This window comes from Perissodus microlepis, chromosome 7, assembly GCF_051167445.1.
Source record: "Perissodus microlepis isolate ML-2025 ecotype Zambia chromosome 7, ASM5116744v1, whole genome shotgun sequence".
NCBI lineage: Eukaryota > Metazoa > Chordata > Actinopteri > Cichliformes > Cichlidae > Perissodus > Perissodus microlepis.
In genome coordinates this window covers 23646963-23668251 of record NC_140467.1, presented here as the reverse complement: position 1 = coordinate 23668251, position 21289 = coordinate 23646963, and the positions used below count along the sequence as shown (strand labels likewise).

Below are 21289 nucleotides of genomic sequence, written 5' to 3'. Positions count from 1 at the left end.
GTTGTCGGCTGAGGATCATTGATCCATGAACATGACAAATGCAGCTGAAGGACAGCTGAACTGAAGGCTTATATTAGGTGTGCCACCACAGAGAGGACACTCTCAGAAATACCCAAATGTACATAAGAGCTCTCCTTCTAATTTGATCTAATTATTTGAATAATGCCCTTTACTTATCCTCCTTCACTCTTCTACAAATTGGACATTTCCAAAGCTAAAGGCACATTTGTGTATTTGGACTATATATACGTAGTTGAGACTTTGATAAGGGAACATATACCACAACATACCTCCAGGTACTTTAACATTTTGTTTTGGCAAACAGAGAGTACAAGCTTTCAAAACTGTAGGATCTCATTAGTGGTTTCCTTTATTGCTTTTTTTTAAAACATACAACATTTTAATGGGATTTTCTTTCTATTTCTTTTAAGATTGACAGTACAATAACAGTACAACTTTTTTAAACCACCCCTATGGCTAACACTCGTGTGAAAACAAATTGGTATTGTTTTTAGTTTATTGTCCTTTCTTTGTCCAATATTTGCAATAGTTCAGAATATTGGACATTTCGGAGGATCTGGTGATAGAAACTCTCTATGATAAATGTTAAAAGGGAGAGTTGGTTTGAGTTCCCTGTTTCAAATATGTTTTAAATATGGCTGGCTCAAAAAGCCTCCAACAACCCAGGACAGAGCACAAGGTTAGATGCAAAGATGAACAGTTTATTCACCAAAAACAAAGTAAAAACAGAAAACGGTCTTGTGGGACAGAGAGGGAAACAAAGAGAGTGGGCAGAGGAAGCAGCTGTTCACATAGGGCCCAGTTCTCATCTTCACAGGTATACGCAGACTATCATCAGACTGAACAGAGAACTCGGACAGAGTAAATACACCCAAGTCTAGGGCTGTTCGATATAACGATATCTATCGGATGACAATATGAAAACGTCTATCGTTTCATTTTACGCTATCGTTTGTTTCGTGGTGTCGCAAAATAAACTGTTTACGGCAATATTTTTTCATCGTTTTGATGGTCACTGTGGTGGCTATATTAAGTTCTCTCTTTCTCTTATATTTTATATAACCACACTACGGATGGACAAGCGCCTGTTTTTATGCGTTGTGGTTAGCAACAACGACGGTAACAGCATCGCGTGTCTGCTTGTTTGTTTCACATAAGCCTTTCACAATAAAGCTCAAGATCTTGTTGAGACTTTTCAAAATAAACTGAATCACGTGAAAGAGCAGATTATTTACAGATGAGAATTAAAAAAGAGCCGCCAGGTGCTAAAAAATAAACCTTAGACTCAAATGTTAGAACAAGCTTTTCCCCGCAGCGCGCCGTGTAATAAATACTCACAAAGAAAACTGCGGCCTTTACAACTTATGTCTAAAAATGTATCGTTTCATGCATCGGTTAAAACACTCGACTCCAGCTACATGACGCGCAGCTGAAAACACTTCCCGCAAGACGAGCTGCCGGAGATTCACAGAATTTACAGAAAATGCTACATTTTTGTGATTTATATCGTTATCGGGACGATAGAATTCTTATATCGGGATATGAGATTTTGATCATATTGCACAGCCCTACCCAAGCCAAACAAATGCATAAGATAGAGTCACTCGTTAAACCCGCGACTTTAAGATAACAACACCTTTTCTTGTAGCATATTTCTAGAGATTAAATTTCTGGTCCGTAGTAGCTGATAATCGCTATTATTCGTCTTATTTCAAAAGATGAAAGGGTTTTTTAGAAATGACTGCTTTCACATGAAAATAGTGGAACTAGAGGGCACTTGTCATGGATTGCACAAAGCTCCAAACATGAAATGGAAAAACTCAGCACCATTGTTTACATGCCTTTCCCAGAATCATGACCTGGATACACCAACCCCCCTGACACACACACACACACACACACACACACACACACACACACACATGCACACATGCATTTTGCTAGCATTAATCAAACACTATCAATGTTTACATGATGTCGTGCTAAGATGAACCTCTCATTCCTTCTGCACAGGGACACTGTGTGTGTGTGTGTGTGTGTGTGTGTGTGTGTGTGTGTGTGTGTGTGTGTGTGTGTGTGTGTGTGTGTGTGTTTATGTACATGAAACTGGCCTCCCAAGGTTTATAGAATTTTGAGTTACTTGTAATAAATACACAAATTTCTTTTTTAAAATTCCAATTCAATAACTGCGAAGGGATTCAGTGATTCATAGAAGTCCTCTCTCATAATTGTTTTGCTTCTTTTTGTCCAGCGATACCATCCATATTACACTACCTACAGTATCCATGGCAACAAGATAAAGTGGCTTCTATGCTCTGTTGAGTTCAGTATACACTGTGGTTCTCACTCTGAGATGTTATAGTAGGTTTTCTGACATTGTAGTCCTTTCTCTGTGTGTGTCAAATTACAATAGAGCTGGACTAAAAAAAAATCAATGGCAACATGTCTTATAGAGGTTTGAATCAAAGCTTGTTTCAAATTGTCAATACTTACAGAGGTGGTCAAGACAGAGATACAACAGCCAATCTACAGCCGTGAAACTAACATGGTGGAGGCTCTGTCATGGTTTAGGGCTGCATTTCAGGCAGTGGTGTTGGGAATCTTGTAGTGGTGCAACGGATCAAGAATCTCACCGTTCGGATCAGATCACGGTTTTAAGTCACGGATTGGATCAATTTTCGGATCAGCAAAAAAAGAAAAAAGACAAAAATTTTACATTTACTTATTTACTTATTGAAGTATTTTTTGCCTGTTAAAAACATTCAACTCAAGACTCATTCCACGCAATTATTTAAAAAAAAAATTATGGTACAATATAGGGCAGTACAGGGCTTTGTATCTGCCATTCAATTCAATTAAATTTTATTTATAAAGCGGCAAATTACAACAACAGTCGCCTCAAGGCGCTTTATATTGTAAGGTAGACCCTACAATAATACATACTGCTCATTATGTCGCACTCTGCTGTGATATAATGAGCTGTCACGGTCACGTAGCTTTCCATTGCCCTGGAGGTCCACCCATTGGTAGTAGTTAGGGCAACAGAAGATGCCTGGGACAGTTCAGCCATAACTTAAATTTTTTCCTGCTCATACATGCTTGGAACGATCTTGCCACTAAAGTGGACGCGAACAGGATATCATAGCGTGGCTCAAGCACGTTCATCATAGTTTAAACCCCTTGTTTTGCACAAGGGAATACGGCCTCCCGTCTGCAGCTAAACACCCCAATAGCTTTTGTAATAGCTTTAGGCCGGTCGGATTGGGCAGCAAAGGGCTGCTTAAATACCGCAAACTTCTCTGCTCCTCCACTTGGACCGCTAGTGCTGGCTATAACTATCGCTTGACAGACCCACCACGCGCACCATACACATACTGTTTTTTCTTCTTTTTCGAATCTTCGGATCACGTGTGTGCCGAACCGTGGAGTGGGATCGGTTCGGATTACGAATCATCCGTGATCCGTTGCACCACTAGAATCTTGTTAAATTGGTGGAAATATAAGCCCAGAAAAGTACTGTTAGATTTTAATCTGCAAAGCTATGCCATCTGGAAAGTGTCTGATTGGCTTCATTTTTCAGTAAGAAAAGATCACAAACGCACTGCCAGTGCATAAAAGCATGGATTGGCTTCCACAGAAGTCTGAACTCAATATTATTAAAGCAGCGTGGGATCATCGAGACAGGATGGAACAAAAGGCCGTCAACATTAAAAGGAGAGTTTTGGAATGTTCTTGAAGAACCCTAAGACCTATTCCTGAAGACTGCTTAAAGAATGTATAGGAAAGCTACCTAAGAGAGCTCAGGCTGTGCTAAAGAATAAAGATAGTCATGCCAAATATTGACTTTCAAGCTGGTTAGAATTGTACAAACTCTGGTTTTTCCTTATATACTGTATTTCCATTTGTGTTTGCTTATGTTTCAATACATCATTGCATCTATTTCCTGTTTCCCAAGCAAAATATGCTGAAATGTGCAAATTGAAGGATAGTTCAAGACTTGCACAGTTCTTTGTGCTTGTTGTGTGACTGTCCTTGCTAATGACAGCACTGTTTTCACAAACACAGATGGTAACTGATCTCCAAACAGTGAAAGCAGAGCCTCTAGCACCTTCTCTAGTCTACTTGTCTCCCATCACTTTCCTGTCACAGGTTTATCAACAATGCAGATTACGGGCTGTTCGATATAACAATATATATCGGATGACGTCTATCGTTTCATTTTACGCTATCGTTTGTTTCGTGGTGTCGCAAAATAAACTGTTTACGGCAATATTTTTTCATCGTTTTGATGGTCACTGTAGTGGCTATATTAATTTCTTAAAGTTCTCTGTTTCTCTTATATTTTATATAACCACACTACGGACGGACAAGCGCCTGTTTTTATGCGTTGTGGTTAGTGATGTTCGATTCGTGAACGAATCGTTCAATACTCGAGAATCACTTTACTGACTCGTGAATCATGATTCACAAGCCCAACTGACTCACTGACTCATCCCTGTTGCTTTTAGCAAACTAATTCCATTAGTAGAAATATATCTAGCTTATAATTAAAATTGTGGGGGGAAAAAACAACAGCCAGTTTCGTAACAAAAGCATTTCTGCTCTGAACTGGAAGAAAAAACCCTGAGTAGAAGCTCACATCAAGAAAATAGCTCCTCGGTTCAGAGTAGCATCGCGCTGCTAACATGCTAACAACACATTTGAGCTACTCACCCCCTCCCTTCCTGTGCTGAATCGTAAGCATAAGCGAATCACTCAGGACTCGCTCACCCCCTCCCTCCTGTGCTGAATCAAAGAGCGAACGAATCACTCAGGACTCACTAACCCCCTCCCTCCTGTGCTGAATCAAAGAGCGAACGAATCACTCAGGACTCACTAACCCCCTCCCTCCTGTGCTGAATCAAAGAGCGAACGAATCACTCAGGACTCACTAACCCCCTCCCTCCTGTGCTGAATCATAGAGCGAGCGAACGAATCACTCACTCACTCACCCCCTCCCTCCTGTGCTGAATCATTGAGCGAGCGAACGAATCACTCACTCACTCACCCCCTCCCTCCTGTGCTGAATCATTGAGCGAGCGAACGAATCACTCACTCACTCACCCCCTCCCTCCTGTGCTGAATCATAGAGCGAGCGAACGAATCACTCACTCACCCCCTCCCTCCTGACTCACAGCTTCTTCTTCTTCTTGGTTGGCAACCAATGTTAAGGCGCATTACCGCCCCCTGGCTCACAGCGCAGTGGACATTTAGATGAGAAAATATATATTTGACACACTTAAGGAAAATACTAATAAAATACAAATAAACAAAATAAATGTTTATTAAGCAATTTTGATAGGAAATTGCTTAATTTTAGAAATGTTTTTGCTCTTTTTTTTCTCTATAAAATAGTTGTTGGTTTTTTTTTTTGAATCATTCATCTTAGCAGTGGGATTTACATGAAAAGGGAAACAAATTAAGTTTGAGTGAAAATGTAAAATTTTTGCACTCTCTGGTCAACTGAGTCAGTGAATCAAATGACTCAAAAAATCCGATTCACTTTGGTGAGTGACTCATTAACACTCAATTCAGTAAAAAGAATCAAATTTACCATCACTAGTTGTGGTTAGCAACAACGACGGTAACAGCATCGCGTGTCTGCTTGTTTATGTTTCACATAAACCTTTCACAATAAAGCTCAAGATCCTGTTGAGACTTTTCAAAATAAACTGAATCACGTGAAAGAGCAGATTATTTACGGATGAGAATTAAAAAAGAGCCGCCAGGTGCTAAAAAATAAACCTTAGACTCAAACGTTAGAACAAGCTTTCCCCCGCAGCACGCCGTGTAATAAATACTCACAAAGAAAACGGCGGCCTTTACAACTTATGTCTAAAAATGTATAGTTTCATGCATCTGTTAAAACACTCGACTCCAGCTACATGACGCGCAGCTGGAAACACTTCCCGCAAGTCGAGCTGCCCGAGATTCACAGAATTTACAGAAAATGTTACATTTTTGTGATTTATATCGTTATCGGACGATAGAATTCTTATATCGGGATATGAGATTTTGGTCATATCGCACTGCCCTAATGCAGATGTGCAAACAAACAAGCTTGTGGCCTCTTGGCCTGCCCAGCTTGAGTCTTTGTTAACAGGACACGGACATAACCATCAAATTTAGATTGCGGTAGAACTGGGGCAAGCAGAGGTCCAGACACAGTAGGCAACTGTTGCTATAAGATAATATAGTAATTTAAAGGCTAGTGCATATGGGGCAGAATACTGTTTAAGACTGAACTAGATAGATTAATTTCCCTCTGATTTTTTGATGAGTTATAGACTTTTAGAGAAGTGCTGCTTGCCTTGCTTGCTCTGATGGATCGTATTTGTATTATATGTCATAAATCTTTTACAGTATTTTTGTTAATTCTGTATGCTGTTACAAAACTTGAGTCATGTTTGTGTAGCAGCAGACTACAAAAGATTCATCCATCTTCCTCTCTCTGTCAGATTGTGTGGAGCTGCTGCTGTCTTCGGGATCGCCTGCTGATGTTTCGGATGAGAATGGATTCACACCTTTACACTTTGCTGCTGCCCATGGCCATAGCAGGTGAGCTCATATGGTTTTAAAGCCTTTTAGCCAGAGTGGTCACAATTTTGTCACTTCTAAAAAAAAAAAAAAAAACAGATATGCATCAGTTTGGTCAATTGTGAAAGGTTTCCCAGCTGAAGTGCTTGTTGTATTTCACCAGCAGTCCAGAAACTAGACTACTCACTGTGATGCACAAAAGAAACATTTTAGGTCACGTTTTCATTAATGGTCATGCATTTAAATAAAACATGAAACATGCACTGAAATGTTTTTTTTCAGCTGCTAATACATCTCTGCTACAGGTCTTATCAGCTCAACTCTAATCAGATTTTCTCACTTTGATTTGGGTGGATTTTTATGTTCACATACATTTAGAAAAAGGTGGTGGATGTGCGCACAAAGAACACAGCCAGCATTTAATTAGTTTCCATGGTTAGATGGTTGCATTATTTTCTCGTTGGATTATGAAAAGGTTTACTAGAACCCCCAAGAACTCATTGGTTTGACCATGTAACGTAGCCACCGCTGACTGTTGACAGATCATGGTTGGTGAGAAGCAGCAACACCAGCAGTGTGTGTCTGTGTGTGTGTCCATGTGTGTGTGTTTATTTAATTACATTTAAGTATTATTTTCCTTTCTATCTGATTCAGTTGGCTTTCACAAATTAAATTACAAAAAAAGATCATGTAGCTCAGTTGGCACTTTCCTGAGTAAAACAAGTGTCAAGTCTCAGAAACCGTGAAGTGTGACTTTGTTAATAGTTATCCTGTTTTTGTTTACTGCTATTTTCGGGACTTGAGCTCTCTTTTTTTTGTTGTCACACTGGTCCCTGAAGTCAGTTTGTGTGTTGTCAATTGATGACTCATTATGCATACTTTGCTGGAAGACAAGCACAGCTGGAGCCTCCCATGTGTGAAACAACCGGTAGGCAGATGCTGCTAACTGTGCTGGGTTCCACTGCTCAGAGCGACGGCAGCTTGTTTGCTCAGTTCTGTAATGACACCAGTTCAAACTGGTAGTTTGGTAGAGCATAGTTTAACTTCTAAGAGTAAGAACTTCAATAATGCCTGAAGGGAATTTTCTAATTAATCAAGTTGAGACTAGCTCTGCTCCTCTTCTGAAACCAGCTGAAATAAAGTCAGCTTGACTTGGCAGTACCTGTTCATGTTTGCAACTTTATCTAATTTCTCCTCTTCAAACATTACTAGATCCTTCATTATGAGCTGTGAAAGATGAGTGAAACATCTGCTCCTACACTATCTTCACTGTCAGTTGCGATCACTCGTATTGATTGTGATGCGTTGCCAAGATGAACCCAGTGCTTAGAGCCAGGCTGTGTCAGCCACAGTGGACTGAGCGAGGATGCACAGAGCCAGCTGGGGAATGTGCAATGCTGTAATATCTGATCACCATGTTATTTATAGAGTAGGATATCCAAAAGGCATCCTTACTTACACACACACACACACACACACACACACACACACACACACACACACACACACACACACACACACACACAGCTTGTTTTACAGTGTGAAGTCTTTTTTCCCCCTTGGGTATCATGACTTAGTCCCAGTGTTAGCTGACAGGCTTAGTTTTCCTGAGATGATCTGGACTCCCATCAGTTTTGTAGCAGACTGATGTGAATGATGTCTTCCCATGGCTGTTAACAGGTGGTGTACCATAAGGAATAACAACTGTAAATGATTAGTAAAGAATAAATGCAACAAAATATCTCGAATAATTACCAGAATTTGTATACATTAATGTAATTTAATCTTTGATTGCTGTCATTTGAAGCACTTTGGTTTTATTTGGCCATAATTTTGACAAATGTAAATTGATTTAGATACCCATGGGATACCACCATTGTTGTTATATGTCCTTTATATCATTTGTAATGTTTCACTTTTAGTTTAGTCAGCTGAATGAGCTGAATGATAATGAACACTTTCCAAGTTTATTCGCCTCTTGCGATACTAACATTGCCTAACTCTTTTCAGCTGTGTGGAGGTGCTGTTGACTGCAGGAGCTGCTGTAGACACAGTGGCAGTGGGGGGGCAGACATCACTCTTCCTGGCCTGTGAGGCAGGAAGGCTGGACTGTGCCCAGGTCCTGCTAAGCACTGGAGCTGATCGCTCACTGACTACTGTGGTAAGTATAACTTAAGACTCAATAATGAATTTGTTTGACTTCTACGTAATAGGAAAACCTGGTTTCCTGTGACTTGTATAGATAGCCATGCTCATTTGTCTTAAAAATAATAATAATATCCACCAACTAGATATCTTTTTTTGTTTACAGATTAAAATTACTTGTAAGTTAGTAGCATTGTATCACTGCAGTACAAGTTCACAACAGTTCAGCTCATGTAGATCAAAATAAGCGAGCATTCATTTCATTTAAAAGTGTAATTTAGCTATATAGGCTTTTTTTTTTTTTTTTTTTTTTAGGTTGTTGGCTCATGGTAATATCTTTTTTGGGTTGTTTTTTTTTTTTTTTTTTTTTTTTACATCATCAGTTCCTTACAGATGTTTCAAAGTGATATAAGATGCTTTAACGCTAATGTTTTAAATTGCTTGCCGATGTAACTGATGTTTGGACAATTTTCAGATTTGAAAGTCATCATTTGCATAATAAGTGAGAAGATGTACCGTTCGCATATAATATTGTGTTAAAAGTTCATAAGTGTGTGATTTCACAAAAACCACACTTTGCTACAGTTTTAATCCTCGTTTAATAATTTTGCCCTGAGCGTATATTCTGGATAATACTGCACAGAATGTAATCCTTTCATTAAAACACACACCGCTGTCCCCTTTTCCACATTTTTCATTTAGTCACTTGTTACTAATGATGTTCACTGTTAAACACTTTGTCCATTTCACATAAAGGATCGCAGCTTTCTCTGGGGGGCTGTTCTCTGCTGAGAGCCCTTTGATGTATGGGCTTTCTGGATTTCCATGGTAACCATAGGAGCCTGCTAGTTACTGTGACAGTGTGTGACGAAGCCCCTATATTTAGTTACCTGCTTTGGTCTTCATTTAGTCTGACTTCCCTGCTGAGCCAGAGAGCTGCCAGAGTCTCTATAGCATATCTAAGCTTTTGAGTGTGGAGGTATTTTTAGCCACAAGAAAATGTTGGCCAGTGTGTTCAGTCAAATGTAATGATTTACATTGAGGCCTGAACTGGGTTAAGAGTACAGCTTGAATGTGCAGTATGTCAGAGCTAATTTTCTTCAAAATCTTTTGTTTCATTGTTTTTTTTTATCCTGTAATTAGAAAATGCCAAAAAAGTCTGAATTGAATTGTCTTTAGGTCTTTTGGGTGTTTGTGTTTTTTTTTTTTCTTGTTAATGCTTCGTATAAACTGAAACCACTAAAACTTAGTTAGTTAAACAAAATCACCACCATCTATTATTCTAAGCAGCAGAGTTGATATGAGTGTGTAACACCTTCACTTCACTTGAAAGGTGTCAGGTATCGCTAATAATAATAATAATAATGGATTGGATTTATATAGCGCTTTTCAAGGCACCCAAAGCGCTTTACAATGCCACTATTCAGTCACTCTCGCATTCACTCACTGGTGGAGGCAAGCTACAGTTGTAGCCACAGCTGCCCTGGGGCAGACTGACAGAGGCGAGGCTGCCATATCGCGCCATCGGCCCCTCTGGCCAACACCAGTTGGCGGCAGGTGAAGTGTCTTGCCCAAGGACACAACAACCAGGACAGAGAGCCCGGGGATCGAACCGGCGACCTTCCGGTTACAGATACGCTTCCCAACCCCCTGAGCCATGGTCGCTAATAGATTCTGTCAGTTGAACTCCAACACAACACAGCGTACATGCTCACCTTTATCTCTCTGCAGGACAACTGCACAGCCTTACATGCTGCTGTGCGCTCGGGACACGCCGACATGCTGCGTCTCCTCCTATACCACCCACCCCAAAGTGACCCCACTGTGACTCCTGCCACCTTGGCACTGCCTGCTGCACTGCTGAACCAGGCCAACAGTGATGGCTGGACGGCTGCACACATGGCTGCTGCCCTGGGCCTTAAGGTAAAAATTGTAAAAATATGTATATGATTATAGCGAGTCTGCATGTGGAAGATTCCTGTCAACTCCTCGCATGTTTAGAGAGCTTTTCAACCTCCTCCTACTCGTTTTTGGCTTTTTGCATTCATATTCACTCTATAATTCCTCATATGAACCTGCTGATGATCAAGAGGACCTGCTGAAGTTCAAACTGAGCATCAGAATGAGGATGAAAAGTGACTTTGGTGTTAAATGTGAGGATCTGATTATTCAGAAACTGCTGACCTGCTGGAATTTTCCCACATAGCCATGTCTAGGATTTATAGAGAGAGAAAATATCTAGTGAGTTCTGTGCGTGAAAGTGTTAATGCCAGAGATCAGATCAAAAAGTAGCTCAAATAATTGCTCACTACAACCAAAGTATGCAGAAAAGCGTTTCTGAATGCAGAACATGTCAAACCTTGAAGCAGACAAGCTACAGCAGCAGATGACAACACCGGGTACCACTCCCGTCAGCTAAGGACAAGAAATTGAGGAATACAGCCCAAAACTGAATAATAGATAGACGAGTTTGCATTTCTGCTAGAATATCTGACTAGAATAGAGATAAAGACAAAAAAATAATGTGATCGCATCCCCGTAAACAAATTCTTAGACTTTCAGTTGGGGTGGAAAGTCTCCTGTATGTTGAGAAAATACATTTTTTTGCTTATTCTTATTGTTTTGTGTGTATAGGAGTGTCTGGAGGTGCTGTGCAGTCACAGCGAACAGGACATTGAGAGGAGGGATAAGTGTAATCGCACTATTCATGACGTGGCAACTGATGACTGCAAAGATCTGCTTGAAAACCTCCGTGAGTAGCTGCCTGTGTTTGCTGTGTGTCTATCTACACACAAAAACGAATCCTGATTTTAATTTGGCTGATCTGGAGGATCATCTCCTTGTGCACCTCTGAACCACATTATACTTATCCAGGAACTAGGTTTTGCAGTTTGGGGCATCATTTTTATCGGTGCAGTTGAGGCAAGATACACAAGCCGGTTGAATCTAAGCTGCCTGCTTACATTCAAACAAAATGAAATTTAGCCAGCTGATGCAGAAAACTTTCATCTGAAGGTAAAACTGAAAGTTAGCTGTAGTCTCCAGGTTATTCCCCCACTGTGCAACTGAAACTGTGAAAACTGCACCCAGTCACCATGGTGTGATGTGTGGGGAAGGAGGTGGAGTACTTTATCTGTTTACTGCTGTGTTGGTTGCTTGAAGGCTTTTTGGGTAAGCCACTGCATTGCTCATTTTGTGTGCAACATTAAATTAAAAGTATCACACGGAGGTCTTCTTTTCAGCTTGTGTTATTATTGCAAAAATACGTGTCGTAAATGTGGCTTTAACTCCTTATGTAATTACACACAGTGCTGATGTTCTTCCCACTCTGTGCACATGCTTTTCTTCTCCTTTGTCTTCACAGAATTATATCGGGTCCAGGTTTATCTCCAGTGTTCAGGAGGAGGGACAGGGTCCATGTGCCCCATTGAGGCCTTAGAAGAGGATGTGGCGAAGGGGCTCCCCGGTACCCACTGGGTGCTGGGCAGAGTGTCGGTTGATCCTTCAACACACTGGGCCCAGCTAAGCGCTGCCCTTAGCCACACCTTCACATCCCATCTCCAGATCCTGTGTGGAGAATCTCAGATGGCCAGAGAAGAGATGCAGCGCCCCCCACTAGGCCTCAGTCCTGCCAGTATCGCCTCCGTCCTCATAGGTGAAGAAACACTCTATCCTGTTCTCTGTATTTCTGTCCCTCTGTTGTTCCTTCACTGCTTTGTCTTTCTTGTCCTTCCTTTGCATCTTTGCCTCATCTTTCTCACCTTCCTAACACACTTCGAATTCTTACATCTGTTTTCTTTCACTCTTTACTCTTTTTTTCTTTTACCTGCCATATATCCTTTCTTCATCCTTTCATGCACTCCCGTCCTTATGTACATCCTTTAATCTTCCTCGAACTTGGTGTCACTTGGCTCAGTAATCTTCTCAAAGCAAAATGAAAGGACAAAGAATAGGACTCATCTGTGTTTTCGTTCTATTGGTGTAAAAGCTGCTACTCTTTCATGTATCTGCTCTATTACAGAGGCTGCATGCCCTTAAATGCGATAAAGAGTGCGATAGGGTTTAGCTTGTTGTGCATCTGTCTCATTTAAGTACAGATTAATGTTGGCAGTGGCTGTCCTTGCAGTGTAAAGGTAACAAACTCCTTGAATTAATACACTAAAACAAATAGAAGCTTCGTTACGGTCATATGAAGTAGTCTGCTTTGGCTAGGTCTGCCCAATACTCCACTGTATTGCATTATTTTTCTAAAACTGCAAACTTTTGCTTACATTAAGTCTTTTTTAGCTCTGATGGTAGTAAATTTGCAGTCCGAGCAGTATCACTGCTATCAGTGGGTGTACTTTGGCTACATGCAGGTAAAAAGTCCATATGGAGAACAAACCATTGGCTATCACCTAAAATAATTAGATTTAAAAGCACAACTGGAGAACAAACAATGACTGTCACATCTAACAGGATTTCCTGGTCTGGTTGTTCATTTGGAGATATTTACTGGTTACACCTGAAGCTAAAGTCATTCAGTCAGTCAGATCAGCTACATCAGCATGTTAATAAAAACAATTTCCAAGGTTTTGTCATTAGCAGAGATGGGCAGTAACGCGTTACGCGTTACTGTAATCTGATTACTTTTTTCAAGTAACGAGTAAAGTAAGGGATTACTATTGCAAAAACGGTAATTAGATTACCGTTACTTTCCCGTAGGAACGCTGCGTTACTGCGTTACTAAAACCGTGATTTTTTTTTTGCAAGAATGTCTCATGACAGTGACGTAAGCGAGTGCGACGTTCGTGGCAACAGCTGTGTGCAGATCAACAATGGATAATATATCGAGTGCGGGAGAGAGTATGAGCGTGCAGCGTTTAAAGCGTGGAAGTACTGACCTTATTTTGAGTTTGATTCCATAAAAAGTGACAAAAACATTAGTGTCCATTGTGCGTGGGAAGAAAACTTCTTTTTACAGCGAAAAAAACCCCTAAGCTTCCAAGCAAGCACCGAGTGCGCTATGACGTAATGGGAAATTCACAGAGAAACTCACGGATTCTTCCACTGACCGCTGCGGCACACCTGCACCAGAGTAAACCTCCGCCTACCCTGCTCCTGTTTTACAGGTGAAAATAGAGCAACAGGACCGCTAGTCTGTGACTTTATTTATTTTCTGCTGTGTTTTACTTGCATCTATTTGAAAAAGTGAGTGTAAACACACACAAAAAAATATTTTATGTGCTGGAATGTGCAGAAAATAGGTTTAAATGTTAAACTAATTTATTCAAGTCAGAGAATGTTGCATATAATTAAATTTTTGCTTGATGCATAAAGTTAAAAGATGTTTTAAAAAGGGACTTTTCCATTTGATTACATTTTGTATGATGGATTATGCAGAAAAAGTAGAATTGGGCTGACAGATCTATCGCTTTATTACCTATTCAGGTTGTAAATCGTGTTTTTAAAAAGTAACTAAGTAATTAATTACTTTTGAAAATAAGTAATCAGTAAAGTAACGGGATTACTTTTTTGGGTAAGTAATCAGTAATTAGTTACTGATTACTTTTTTCAAGTAACTTGACCAACACTGGTCATTAGTTCAGTTTCTTACTTTCTTACTAGTTAGTTAGGCTTTGGGTGCTATTTTTATTGGAGGTTGAGCTCAGAGGTTTTGGAAGGATTCTTTACTATTGTGCGCTTGAACAAAATTAGAAATTTCTTATCACATCCTTATAAATGCATATTAAATTTGAAAAAAAGAAGGATTGGGTGGCATTGTTTTGATGTGCTCAAGAAAAAAACATTCTGGGTTCAAAATTTCATGCATGCAGTGGAGGCTTTCAGCCTTGGCAGAGATGTCCATCCCCAGACTGCTTGTTTTTTATTGCTACAAACTAGTCCAGAAGAAAAAGTGGACAATTTGTGTAAAAGCATTCTACTGAATGCTTGTAGTCTGTATAAATGTATCCACAGTAGAATCTTTTATCAGCTTCCTGTATGTTCAGCTGTAGCCATCTGCTGTGAGACTGTATTTGTTTGGCTGATGCTCAGAGCTTCTCACATGATTTTTTTCTTCTTCTTCTTCTTTGAAATAATGAATATTTAATCTTTTGGGAAATGTGGAGAGTCTATGTGCTGCGCCTATGTTTGTGTCCTTTTTGGTCCTCAAATGTCACCCTATGAAGCCAGTCCTTTCTTGAGCTTGAGGCTTATTCAGGGCTAGAGTTACGTGTGTGTGTGTGTGTGCGTGTGTGTGTGTGTGTGCGTGTGTGTGTGTGTGTTGCAGTAAAGGTCCCTCTGAATTCCAGACTGATAAAAAGGAAATCAATGTCCTCGGCCAGCAAAGGACTGCTCGTCTCTTTGCTGTAGTCTCTTGTTACACCTCTCTGTCACACATTTACTGTCTCTCGTGCTGTTACTGTCTCTAAAGAGGCTTAGCGACTGCTAGGCTTCTGTGTGTGTTTTGGGGATGATGATGAAAGAAAGCATGAGCAGAAGAGGGATGCATAATGCATGAAGTTGGGGGGGAAGGGATCGAAGAAAGGGGAGGAAGACGGCAATTTAGGAGAAAATGCCGGTCTTCTGTGTCAACCGGGATCAAACTTAAGACACAGAGACACTTTTTGGTGTCTGACTTTCTATCTGAGAGTCTCCATCCACGTCTCATTTGTTTCAGCACATCGCATACATTTCCCTTTGTGTTTTTGTTGCTCAATGCTGGGCTTTTTAGCGGGGTGTTTACATTCAATTCAGCTACCTTTATGTTGAGCTGTTGAGCGCCGACTTCTGCAACTGTTTACACGTCTCAGTTTGTGCGATTTATTGTTTTATTAGATGAGTGAAATTTAATGACGTTATAAGACTTATAAGTTGAGAGTTGCAGAAATATTCTGCACAAGATCAAATTGCTGCATTTGCGGGGAATTCGATTAATATAGCTGATTAAAAAATTAGGGACACACGCAAATCTGCTCCAAGTAAGGATGTTGGCATTGATGACTTGCTGATACAATGACATTTACCTGTATCGGTGCTGTTGTGTCACAGCAAAGATGGCGTGATGATAATATGAAAAACCTTTATTTAACAGTTTATGATTTAACAGTAACATGATATTTAACTGTTGTTTTTGTTTGCCTGGGGCAAAAACAGAATGAATAACAAACACAAACAGGGAAACTAAATTATTGGTATCTGAATATTTGAATACTAATCACTTAGCTTTAATCTTTGTTCAAATTTAAAATCGGAAGAAGAAAAAAAAAGACCGCTCCCAGTATTTAAATTGTGAATCTGTTTGTCTTTGTGACATTTTTGAGCTTTTCAGAACACCTAAAAATGGCAGATATGTGTTTCTTTTAGATTCAGATGTATGTGTTGCTGTCCTAATTTCTGTTTTTACTGCAACTAAATATTTTGGGGGTTTGTACTGATGATTATTGCTATTTTTACTAATTAATTGAAAAATGTACAAATAATCATCACTAATCAGGTTAGTATCAGCTACTGCCAGGCTGGTCTGGGAGCAGTGTTAGTCCCATGCCTTACATCGTTCATTTGTTGCCTTTGCTGTGGAAACTGTTGCTGCAGTAGTGTGAAAATATTTTTTTAAATATAATTTTAAAAAAGGAAGTTGGATGTCCAGTCAGTGAGAAAACTCTCAACCCTTTTCCTGAACAGTTTGTCTCTGGGTTGAAGTGAAAGTGTAGCTGAGTCTCAGTTTGCAGTACAAATGGAGACTTGTACAAAAGCACAAACTCTAGTCAGCACAGGGCAATTTAGCCCCAACTTCTGGCAGTTTTACTGAACACTGTTCATCGAAGTCATCTGTCATTGGCTCTTTAGGTGAAATGTTAGCCTCACAGCTGCGTTTTAATTTCCCCAAACTTGGTGACTACAGAATAGTATTGTAAAGCCACTACAGTAGTACAATCCTACAAAAGTTGCAGTGCTTTTGTACTACCACAGCTTTACTACTACTACTAATAATAATTTTAAAAAATGTGCCGCACTGTTTTTATATTGAACTTTTTACATGTTCCACATTCTTTAGTTCACATTCACTGAATGTTTGTTCAGCCGGCAGTGGGACAGCTTTCAGGGCAATCGCATTAAGCTGCTCCTCCCCTGATGTTATGAGAATTGGTTAATACGTATGAAGCAGTGCAGTTACTGGTTCGGTCGGAGACTTCTTCCTGTGTCAGAAGATTTCTTCCTGAAAGGTTTTCTTCTGCAAGTGCTTGCTTGCAGGAAAATACTGCAAGCATGTTATATGACTTGAGCGCTCACAGTAAGCATAGCTGGGGTATACTTTCATGTAATATCAATTTGGACCACAAGATCAGGCAATGAATCAACATAGTCATAAAAATAGATTCTTATTTATGGTAAATGGACTGGTTCTTATATAGCGCTTTTCTACTCTGTCTGAGCACTCAAAGCGCTTTATACACCCAATCACACCCATTCACACAAGCACTTCTAAGCTTAAGTGCTAAGTATCTAACATTCATACACATTCACACTCCGATGGATGCATCGGAGAGCAACATGGGGTTAGTATCTTGCCCAAGGATATTTGGCATGCAGACTGGAGCAGCCTGGGATCGACCCACTGACCTTCTGGTTAGTGGCTGATCCGCTCTGCCACCTGAGCTACAGCCACCCGTTATGACAACAGGGAACGCAATCAAGAGCCACAGTGTCTTGGAATGAAAAAATAAATTTAAAAAAAGTTTAAAGAACAAGAGCACTCCTGAAAAAAAATGTCAGCACACTCACTGGTAAAACATTGCCCCCTGGTGGTGAACATTTTGTTTAAGCTTTCTTATTGTGACGCAAACTGGGATGATCGGAGATATTTTGAAATCAATAAAATGATTTTTGTAATTATAATTTTGTTTTCTTTTACATGAATGACATTCATAAAAACATTTGTATTTTATTAAAATACTTAAATTCATGGTTCGTGTCTGGCGGATCAGCTGGCCGTTGCCTCTGATCTTTTGGCGTTCTTGCCCTTTGGCTGCGGAGGCTCCGTCTAGGGAGGGCATGCGGTTATCATCAGGACATGTGGCCTTGGTTCTTCAGTGCTGATGGGGGGCTGTGGGCGGTCCGGGTCTCCTGGGGGGTGTTGTTATGGCTTCCCACCCTCATTATCAAGTGCGTTTCGTGACAAACAGTCACACCCACACACACAGAGAAGATCCTATGTTTGTTTGTGTATCTGTTATTTTTTCAGTAGCTCTTTGTCTTTTGACTGTTACCAATGCACCAGTTGGTGACCTGTTATGCTTTATTTGCACTTTCTTTTATTCTCATCGTTTCTCCTGTTTTGCCCATTTTTCTTCTTTCTACTCTTTTCTTCCGTCTCTGGCCTTGTTATATTACACGTATATAAAAATCCCATCTTCTAATACAGGTATGCCACAAATAGGCAGAACAGATAAGGACAACTACATAACATGCTGATAAACTGCACAATAGGCTGCTTATAATTGTGTATGCAGTCCTTTTGTGTCACCATATGAGTAAACTGTTTGTTTAACAACTGTGTGCTCAGATTGTGTGATTGTAATGGGTCTGGTTTTATTTTTTCTTCCAGGAGATACTGAGTGGTTACCAGGTCAGGAGCTGCCTGTATCCCCCTGGGACCTGGTCAGGAAACCTCTCAGCCAGTGCATCACCATCCGCCTCAAAGGTAACAAAAAAAAACACAACACGAAAAAACCTGACAATCAGAGTCGGTGCTCATTCAGCAGCTCAGAGCACACACCAGAATCAGAGCTGCCATCACTGGTAACAAATGCCATTTGGTGGATGAAAGGGCCCAACAAATCTGTTTGGATGCATTTGCAGCGTAGGCAGTGTTGTAACAGGCTCTACCTACTGAGCCGCACCACATGAAGGAAAACTCTAGCCAGAACATTTTTCAGAATAATTAGTCTCATGAAACAATACCCATTTTAAATGTAATGTTGAATAAATAAAAGATTATAATTAATCAAATTCACTATTTGAGTGATGCAGCACCAGCTCTGTGCTCAGGCCTACATTTAAGTCACGATCCATACACAGTGAAATACAACTTTCAGCTTATGTTAGCAGGTATTAATGATTTCTTTTTTTTTTCTTTCTTTTAAGCTGCTGTTTTTGCAGGGTGGAATGATCGTATAGCAAACATCTTTAAAACATTCCACCCTGGAAAAGGAACAGTGCGATCTTTAGATCATCATCACCTGAATCTTTTTTGGTCTGTTTCTTTAAGCTTGCATCCAGGATTCCTATATGTACTGTAGACTGTGTGACTAAAGCAGTTAGTTGACACTTTTGTGTGCTTTTAGCAACGTCTGGTCTGTATTCTCCTTCTGGCTTTCTGCTGTATCTACCATCAGATCTAAGGAAATTCAATTTAGGTTGATCCTGAAATAACATGCATCCAAAATCTCTCTCTCTGTGCGTGTTCTTTTACATATTTAATCATAACTGCTTTCTTTGAGCTACTGAAAGGTTTGTGCTTCATCGCTTTCCTTCTGCAGCCACGCTCACTGATCCGCCTTAAAAAAATGAATGCAATAACCTTTTTAATCAATGACAAAATTCCCATGGAAGTAAATAAAACAAATAAAGCAAATACTCAGTGAGCAGATGAAGGCTGAAGCTTTGGCTTATTACACGTTCTTTTTCTTTTTTTTCACACAGCACATTTCAGACGGCAACGCTTTTGATATCACATATCATGTAAATTATGCTCTCGAAGCTTCAAAAAGCCCCAAATCCTGAAAAAAATATACAAATTTTAACTATCAGAGGAAATTTGGAAAACAGCATCTACCACAAAGCATACCGAGCCCCCCAGACTCGTTTTCTTTTTTCAGATTAACAGCAGAAATGTGTCGGTCCTTTCATATTTCATGGTTTTTGGGAATCCGGGACAGGACGAGACTGAATCAGCCCACTTTTTGGAGCAGGACAAATCATATGGAATCTGAACCTGTCGGTTCTGATTGAGTCCAGACGTGGTCCCATATTAGATACGGCTCTAACTTTGATGTTTCTTTGTCTACATTTCTTTGTACATTCTTCACTTTAATGCACGTGAGATGCTGGCAGATATACCTAAAAGCAGGTTTTGATGTCTTGAAATATCCTTCACATTATCATCCCAACGATCCAACTCCACAGTACTGGCATACGTACAGCCTTATTTAAATAGCTTCTGTTTCTGTTTTTACTTTGCCCTCACAGCCTTCGACTCATTGCCTGCAATTGCAAATGATCTTGTAAATGACTCTGTAAACAGAGACAGCTGACTTCACTGACCCCTGTGTGTACTTCTTATGAAGGGCAGACTGGGACAACATCCACAGTTTGCTTTTGAAGCAAATGATCTTCTATATTTTATATGAAAGATCTTAAAGATTTAGATTCAACTAATGTTTAGATATGTTAAATATAGTGACAAAGCTTTCAGAGATTGTGTCGAGAATTATTCCAGTTCATCTAAAAACTGTGGTTTAGGTGAAAATCTTTGAGGAAGGATGAGTGACTGAGATTCCTCAGCATGTGGATTTAAACCTCTCACAACTGTAATTCATCCCGCTCACTGGCAGAAAGCATTAAGAGCTATTAGTAAATATCCACGTAGACCATACCCTCACTCTGCTCTGATTTACTGACAGCAGTGTTTACATTTACTGTATTGCAGGCCTGTAGCTAAAAGCACTGAGGAAATAAATAATGTGGCTATTAAACATGCTGTGTTTTTAGTTTTTAGGACATTCTTATTCCAAGGGCACCTTGAGGTTCGGCTTGCATAGAGGAACCTCGCATGTAAAGCAGATTGGATTTGAGGATTTATTTGTGCGTCTGTGGTTTTTTTTTTTTTGACAGGTCTGTCTGAGTCATGCCTCGATGAATTGGCTCTGGAATCCCTCTTCCCCCTGCCACTGCTGCACAACTATGTCCGCCTGGTAAGCGTGCACATTGCACACATTTATGCAAATACACACAAAGGAGTGTGAGGGATTGGGGGGATTTGGTGAGTAAGATGCTGGAAAAATACAGAGGAAGTGATACACCATTAGTGAGAGAGAAGGCAAAGAAAGAGGAGTGGGTGATGGACAGATGAAAGGAAATGGAGGGTGTGATTTTCTAGCAGCTGTGCTGCCCCCTGCTGGCTGCATCAAAAGCAGGCATTTTGTCATCATAGATGTTTGTTTTAAAAAGGGGGGGGGAGATAATAGCATGTGTAGATAAAAGAATCTGTGGCAGAACCCCATATACAGGCAAAAGAATTTGAATGCTTAGATTCGTCCAGCAGCTTTTTGGATAGAAAAGGCTGCTGGTTGTGGTGTAATGGTGTGGGGTGTGTCTCCACAGCCTACCTGAGTATTGTCGCTGACCATATCTATCCCTTTATGACCACAGTGTACCCATCTGCCAGCAGGACAATATATTAGTCACTCAAACTGGTGTCTTGAATGTGACAGTGAGTTGACTGTATTCAAATGGCCTCCACAGTCACCAGATCTCAATCCAATTGGAATTATTATTAAACAAC

At 40.1% G+C, this 21289-nt stretch overlaps 1 protein-coding gene across 1 annotated transcript in view; it reads left to right on the top strand.

Moving 5' to 3' along the window:
- The window catches only part of cttnbp2 (cortactin binding protein 2), an 88701-nt gene that overhangs the window by 56809 nt on the left and 10603 nt on the right, over positions 1-21289 (top strand). Inside the window, exons 6-12 of the mRNA XM_084934271.1 lie at positions 6519-6618; positions 8608-8758; positions 10474-10665; positions 11377-11494; positions 12107-12397; positions 18332-18427; positions 20620-20699. Of these exons, the coding sequence (XP_084790397.1) occupies positions 6519-6618; positions 8608-8758; positions 10474-10665; positions 11377-11494; positions 12107-12397; positions 18332-18427; positions 20620-20699 (1028 nt within the window). The remainder of the gene's footprint in view (positions 1-6518; positions 6619-8607; positions 8759-10473; positions 10666-11376; positions 11495-12106; positions 12398-18331; positions 18428-20619; positions 20700-21289) is intronic.